Source organism: Physeter macrocephalus, chromosome 5 (assembly GCF_002837175.3).
Source record: "Physeter macrocephalus isolate SW-GA chromosome 5, ASM283717v5, whole genome shotgun sequence".
NCBI lineage: Eukaryota > Metazoa > Chordata > Mammalia > Artiodactyla > Physeteridae > Physeter > Physeter macrocephalus.
In genome coordinates, this window is record NC_041218.1 from 29,728,372 (window position 1) to 29,736,296 (window position 7,925).

Here is a 7,925-nt window from a genome sequence, read left to right on the forward strand (position 1 = left end):
GCTTCCCTTGTGGCGCAGTGGTTAAGAATCCACCTGCCAATGCAGGGGACACGGGTTCGATCCCTGGTCCGGAAAGATCCCACATGCCGTGGAGCAACTAAGCCTGTGCACCACAACTACTGAGCCTGCGCTATAGGGCCCCCGTGCTGCAACTACTGAGCCCATGTGCTGCAAGTACTGAAGTCTGCACGCCTAGAGCGTGTGCTCCGCAACAAAGAGTAGCCCCTGATCGTTGCAACTAGAGAAAGCCCATGCGTAGCAACGAAGACCCAATGCAGAGCAAAAAAAAAAAAGAAGAAAAAAAGGCTAGGACGAGTTGGGAGAGATAGGAGAGGTCAGATTATTGTCAGGTTAAGGAATATGGACTTGACTGGGGTGTCAATATTGTGGTTTTTTTTTTTTAAAGAGGGCTAACTACTCAAGTTACCAGAAGACCCTTTTGTTTTGTTTGTTTGATTTTTGTTTGTTTTTTTAAATGTTATTTATTTTGGGGCTGCACTGGATCTTCATTGCTGCACCCGGGCTTTCTAGTTGTGGCGAGCGGGGGCTACTCTTAGTTGCAGTGTGCAGGCTTCTCACTGCGGTGACTTCTCTTGTTGCAGAGCATGGGCTCTAGGCACACAGGCTTCAGTAGTTGCAGCACGTGGGCTCAGTAGTTGTGGCTTGTGGGCTTAATTGCTTCACAGCATGTGGGATCTTCCTGGGCCAGGGATCGGACCCGTGTCCCCTGCATTGGCAGGCAGATTCTTAACCACTGTGCCACCAGGGAAGTCCCAAGGCTCCTGTTTTATGGCAGCCTCTTCTGTAAGGACCAGGCATGGCTTCAGAACAGGGCCTGGCATAAGTTACTGCAAGTTTAACGGACAGAAGAAGCTGCCACTTCTTGAGGAATCTCAGTAATGTATCTTCAACTTTTTGTTGACGAACTTTTGACTCGGTTCAGTAGGAGGAACAGAATTAAGTTGTTTTATGATTCTCATAAATTGTCATCTGATAAAAAATACCTAGACACATTGGTGTCTCCTTTGTATATAAGAGTATATATCTCATTTAGCCAAGAATCATAAATCATACCACCTGACACACCATAATGGGTAAATTCCTCCCTATGCACTGACTGTAATTTATTATTTAGGACACATGTTCAAGAAATGCCCACATTTGTTAACCGTGCATGCCAAATTGCAATTTGTCCCACCCATTTGTGAAACTCATTTCCTGTTCAAGCTGTGGTGTGAAGTTCATGGCAAGGGTAGAAAAGCTCCTGAGTGTTTTCTCAGACTTTTTAGATGAAGGGAGACTTGGGGTCAGGAGGCCAGAGCAGTAACCAGGAATCGCAGAGAAGATGCTCTTTGCTCCTCTTACTGCCTTGGAGGCATTTTTAGTTCCAGCTTTGGCTTAACCCCATTAGCCTCCACTGAAGAATAGTGCTGGGGAAGGAAAGAAACAGGGGAAGTAGGCAGTGGCACCAAAGTGCCTCATTCCAGGTCTGCCCTAGGCGTAGGCGGGATTGAACACTGTAATTTGAATTTGACATCATGATTTTCCTGCCTCTATGCATGCTCAATATATGGGAGATGTTAGTGACCATTCCCAAAGATTTTTTTTTTTAACTAAAAGAAATGGTTTAAAACTGAACTTGTATCCTTTGCAGTTCTTTGGGTTCACAAGGTCAACTTATTTTGTATCTACTCTGTGGAAAGTATAGTGTTAAGTGAATTGGTAGAGTGTGAACAACTCAGACGCCCTGCCCTCATGCAGCTGACAGCCCAGGAAGACTGACATCAAACAATCAATTACACATTTAATCATTTAAATAATTGAGGAAATTGCCATGGAAGGCAAACACTGGGTGCTATGAAAATATGTAATAAGGAAAACAAGTCAGAGACTCAAGGAAGGCATTATGGTACAAGTGACTTTTTGGCTGAAATCTAAAGGTGAATATGCATTAACTAAGCAAAGAGCAGAGGATGAAAAGAAAAGCATTTGATTAATCAAAATATTTCACATATTAAAACAATGCATTTACATTAATTTTATGTGTTGTAGTTCATATTAATGAAAAAGTATCATATTACCTTGATTTTTTTGTACAAGAATAGTTTAATAAATAAACATCTACTACTTATCTATATTAAAGGATTTTTTTTTTTAAGTAGAAATGATATCCAGTGTAATAGTCACCTTTTGTGTCCCCAGATGGACAGGTCTTTAGTCCTGGCTGTGAAATGGCTTCAATGTAGTCAGAAGAAATAGGCTGTAACCCGCAGGTTTCCTCTGGTTGAATCAGCAAACCACAATCCTGCATTAAAATGATAAACATTAGCTGTATAGTAATTAACCTGACCTGTAGTAATAAAAGTTACAAAACAAGACTTTCTGTGCCAAATAACTTTTGGATAAAAGGGAGCAATTCTTGTTTACCCTTCTCTTGATATTTATTCATCAATAGTTGTTTTTGCTATTAATAGCTACTTCCATTAGGGGATTCATATTAATAAATTCTAATGATAAGTTAATCTTTAGTTTGGCATTGATACTCATGTTACTGCTCTGCCAATTTTTAAAGAAATAAATGCCAGTTTTACTTTAAAAATATACCTGTGTGTTGTTGACTCATTAAAAATATAACATAGTATAATAGACGACAATATATCAAGGGGAAAAGACTCAATGTGAGAAAAGAAATATTTGGGGAGAATGTTAATTTAACAGATGAATTTCATTTCAACACACATTTATTAAGGATCTATGATAGGCTAGAAATGGAATCAAATACATATATTTTATCTAAAACACCTTCACATATTTATAAAAGTAGGTAACAGCTCACTGCAATGAAATTCATTAGGGAGGCATGTTCTGTACTAAGCAATGCCTTCCATGGTCTGCCATATGCATTGGAGAGCGGCAGTTCGTTGGCTTTGAAATCTCTCCTCTGCTCTAGCAGGTCGTCCCACTCTCATTTTCTCTTAGCTTGTCCTACAAAGCTATTGGCATCTGTACCTGCCCTGTGCTCCTCTATCCCACCTCACCTGGCTCCACTGCTACTCTTTTCACCGGGTTCTCTCAGTCTACCCCAATCAAGGCCAGGTAAAAATGCTAAAATCACTCTGCGGGATGCTTTCTTCCTAATTTTTCATGGAGAGCATCTTTTTGTGTTTTAGGTCTCTTGAAACGGTAGCACAGTTATGTGTTACTGTCTGTCGGCACCATTTGTTTCCTTCATACTCTTCACCACTTGGTAATTGCATTGGTTATTTGTGCCTTTTCCACGAGACGGAATACTCCATGAGAACGGATAATTATTTTGCTCCCACATACACCCAGTCCCTAGCGTACAGTAGATAATGATAAATATTTGTTGAATGTGTAAAATGTTACAGTTAGTTGTCCCCATTTTTATATTATAAATTCTCAGTAATGGAGAGAAATAATTGTTTTGACCTCTTGTTTGCTCTGTACCTCTGCCTCTAATGAGCAATTTCTGGTCACCTTCCCTCAGAGTTTCAAACATCCTAACCACCAACCCAGATTCCTAGATCTCATACCAAAAGGTCCAGGATATTAAGGAAAAAAAGGAATGGAGGTAGTGTGCGACTTTTTGAAATCTTGACTTAGTATACATATTTTCACTTTTTAATTCATGACTGAAATTGAAGTTTAGGAAACTGATTAAAATTAGAATTGTGATTCGTATTAAAATGTTCATTATAATAAAGCAGTTAAAAATATCAAAGTTTATAATGATGTGAGAAGATTTAGTCTGAATAAACATCTATGAATGATATATATTAATGTATGTGTGATATTTATCCATCTATCTATCCATTTGTTTTTGGTGGAGACTAGACCTTTTTTGCCAGAAAAATGGCATTATGTATCTATCAGATTGAAAAAAAATGTTTTATATCAAATGTTAGGGAGGGTGTGGAGAAATAATTACCATTATATACTGCTGATAAGGAGTACAAATTAGTTCAGCTACTTTGGAAGGTATTTTATAGCAAAATTAAAAATTCATAGACTCCATAGCCCCAAAGTTAGACTTTTCAGAGTCTACTCCAGAAAAACCCTCATGCAATGCATAAAGAACATGTATAAAGATAGATCTAAATGAACAAAGATGGAGAGATTTCCCAGGCATATAATTAAGAAAAAACTAAGACCTTGTTTTGTTCCAGAATAATACATTCCACATGAAGCACACTGAACACGCGGCAAAGTCATCTAAATTCAGGTATTTCAGACTGAGGTGTTGCGTTCAATTTATTAACAATGCAAATAATGTTGAAACATTTCTAAAAGTCTGGATTTAGATAAACGTTTGTCTAGAGATGATTGGGGTCTCTGTGGTGTGTGTGTGTGTGTGTGTGTGTGTTTGTGTGTGTGTGTGTGTGTGTGTGTGTGTGTGTGTGTGTGTGATTGTGCCCTAGTACTCATCTGGAGGGCATTAGAAAGAGTCTAGATCCCAGATGCCAAAGCCCCAGCAGGTGTCTTCAAAGCTGAACATGTCATTGTCTGTATCAATCAATTAGAAAGATGTATTGTTAGGTGTGCTGATGGCTTATCCTGTAGGGAACCAAACTCAATCTCTGATGAGTGGGTGTGGGCTATTTCAGATATGTTAGCCACAGGCAGCCTTTCTGAGGAATGACATCTGAACTGAAGGATGTGAAATTGGGGGGATGAGAATTTCAAGAAGAAGGAGTTGCATGTCAAAGGTCACAAGGTGGGAAAAGGGTTTATCTGACATCTTAGGCAAAAAAAAAATTATTAAAAAAACTATGTTGACAATCTATATTTTAATAATCAAATCATGACATTTTTTTCTTGAGATGCACCTCCAAGGTTATCTGCTACAAACCCCTACTCAGAGGAAGAATGATAATCCATGATGTGGTCCTGAGCAATTCTGGATACAGCTTTCAAATGGAAAGGTATTGATTTAATACCTAGAACCTGCAAAGTGCCTTGCTAGAATGCAGGTACTTGACCTCAGGCAACATAATCTAGCTCATCATCAGAAGTTTCTTCTTAATCCTGAACTGAACTCCATCTTGTTTGTTCTAATTATCCTCTTTGGTGCAGTTTAGAACAAATTTATTGTACTATTATAGAAGCATGTTCTGACCTGACTTCAAAGGTGCTGAAACAAATGACTGGCAATAGAGAATAATAATATTTTTAAATGTTCAATGTTTGCACTTACTGAATACCCAAGATCCCACATACGAGCCTATTATAATAGAGTAAACATAATGCAGAACACAGAAAAGCATAATGTAAGTGGGAGACCAGACGGGGTGACCGCTCCAACTGCTTAGAATCTTGGCCTTGTCTTTGCGTTTGAATTGTTCCCCGGCGTGGTATCTCTACCTCAGATGGAGGCTTCTACGGGGTACCTGTTGTTCCACAGTCAGCAGGTCTGCCCTGTGATACTTGCACTCATGAATTTTAGTCCAGCTTTGCCATGAACTGGCTGTGTGCTATTGAGTAAGTCACTTGATCTAGTTTTCTCAATATAAAATGGTGAAGGGTAGAGAGAAGATACCACAGCAGATGATGTGGGGTGCCTACACAATATTCATTCTCCCTTCTTCCTTTCTAGTAGAAAGACCTTCGTTTTGTTGGAGGGAGCAATGTGTTTAGCATTAAAAAAATCAAACAAACAAAACTCTATTTCCCAGTCTCCTCTGTAGCTAAAAATGGCCATGTGACACAATTCCAACCAAAGAAATATAAGTGGAAATTGGCTACAGATCTCTGGAAAAATTTTGTTTCCCTGATGCCATGTTTTCTTTGTCACTCTGTTTCCGATTTCTGCTAGGAATGTGGATGTGAGCCTGAAGGAGGAGCGGCCATGTTGTAACCATGAGGAAACCATGAGCAGAAAGATAGAAAGTAGGACGCCCATGATGCTGTAAAGCTGCCGCAATGCTGACTTTGGGCTGCCCACCTCTACACTTCTTGCATTGGAAGAAAAACAAACACTTGGTCAAACCACTATGGAAATATAATATGCAGCCAAACTTCTCTCTTCCTCTAAGAGTTTGTGAAACCTCTTGTCGGGCCACATGAAACTTTGAGAATCCCTTTAGATCTTAAAAGTGATAAACCCCACTAATAAAAAAATTAAACAATTTTTGAAAGGGAAAAACTCATTGGCATATCTCATTCTTTCTTCACTGGTGTGATTAGTAATTTAGTCACGTTCAGGCATATTCAAGAAAATGAATAATAGCTCTTCTGGTCTTACATGTCATCTCTTGGAGCCCCTGAGTCTAGATACATGGAAAAGGTAGTATTCAGCAGAGAAGCTTAAAATTTACCCCAGAAATCTCCACATTTAGAGTGTATGGCTTTGCTGGAGACTTCACAAATTCCTGAATGGACTGTCATAGCTTTCAACAGAGTGCAATGAGATAATTAATGGATTTTCTTGTTCAAACGTGTGCAGAGTATATACGTTTAGTACATAATTTAAAAAATTTGCTTAACTTTTCATGAAATGCTGTAGTTACCAACAGAAGATATTAAGGTGCCCTTGGCTTCACCCTCTGCCCTACCCATGAACACATGGCCACTGTTCTTGTTACCAATTCCTCTGGAAGCCCATTTAGTTTTTTACAGATGTATTTGGTCACAAATGAATTAGTAGTATTTTTCATTTTTAATGTGATTTTGCTATATTTTTAGAGCAATATCAAATTGGACTATTTGACTTAGTAGGTAACTTTAAACCTTACCTACTTCTTTGGTGCCACAGAATCATTCTTTTAAGATCAAACAGTTCTCCCTTTCTTCCACTAAATAATGAAAAATGTCCACATTCTAAATTTAAAAATATACATTTACTCCTTGTGGCACCCAGATTTTCCAGAGGGACCCATTTCCTTCCCCTGGGCTGCTGCTATTTCTAATACGTCAGTAGTGACTGCTCAAACTTGACAATACTGGCACGGTTGCCTCCCTGCAGAAAGGCAGAGTCCTCTTCCAGATCAAGAATGTTCCTTTTCCCATAAGAGATGAAGTTCTTGATGAGCTAATTTCACTATCTTGTTCCAAAAGGATGAATCATTTTCTGTTTTCACATTGCCTCTAAATTTAACAACTGTTTTCCTTGTATTATAGTCAGCCAGCCATAAAATAGTAGCCATTGTGTGATTCACAGTATTAGACACAGAATGACCATTTACAGAATAATTATCTGAGGTATAGATTAGCGATAAATCATTACAGTATAATCCATCTGAAATCATCTTTTACATACCACAGTGATCCTAAAACTGAATGTTTTTCATGAAGAAAAGAATGCATATGCAGAAAACTATAAGACACTGATGAAAGAAATTAAAGACGATACAAACAGATGGAGAGATATACCATGTTCTTGGATTGGAAGAATCAACATTGTGAAAATGAATATGATACCCAAAGCAATCTACAGATTCAGGCAATCCCTATCAAACTACCAATGGCATTTTTCACAGAACTAGAACAAAAAATTTTACTTTGTATGGAAACACAAAAGACCTCGAATAAGCCAAAGCTTCATCTTGAGAAAGAAAAACAGAGCTGGAGGAGTCAGGCTCCCTCACTTCAGACTATACTACAAAGCTACAATAATCAAGACAGTATGGTCCTGACACAAAAATAGAAATATAGATCAATGGAATAGGATAGAAAGCCCAGAGATAAACCCATGCAATTATGGTCACCTTATTTTTTATAAAGGAGGCAAGAATATACAGTGGAGAAAAGACAGCCTCTTCAATAAGTGGTACTGGGAAAACTGGACAGCTACATGTAAAAGAATGAAATTATAACACTCCTTAACACCATACACAAAAATAAACTCAAGATGGATTAAAGACCTAAATGTAAGGCCAGACACTATCAAACTCTTAGAGGAAAACATA

At 38.3% G+C, this 7,925-nt stretch overlaps 1 protein-coding gene across 9 annotated transcripts in view; it reads right to left on the reverse strand.

Moving 5' to 3' along the window:
• The window catches only part of CPED1 (cadherin like and PC-esterase domain containing 1), a 327,103-nt gene that overhangs the window by 46,218 nt on the left and 272,960 nt on the right, over positions 1-7,925 (reverse strand). For all 9 annotated transcript variants that reach the window (XR_003679745.2, XM_024131668.2, XM_028489828.2 and 6 more), the window contains exon 16: positions 2,188-2,305. Coding sequence is in view for 8 of the 9 variants with exons in the window: in XM_024131668.2 (XP_023987436.1) it covers positions 2,188-2,305 (118 nt within the window). In the remaining variant the exon portion in view is untranslated. The remainder of the gene's footprint in view (positions 1-2,187; positions 2,306-7,925) is intronic.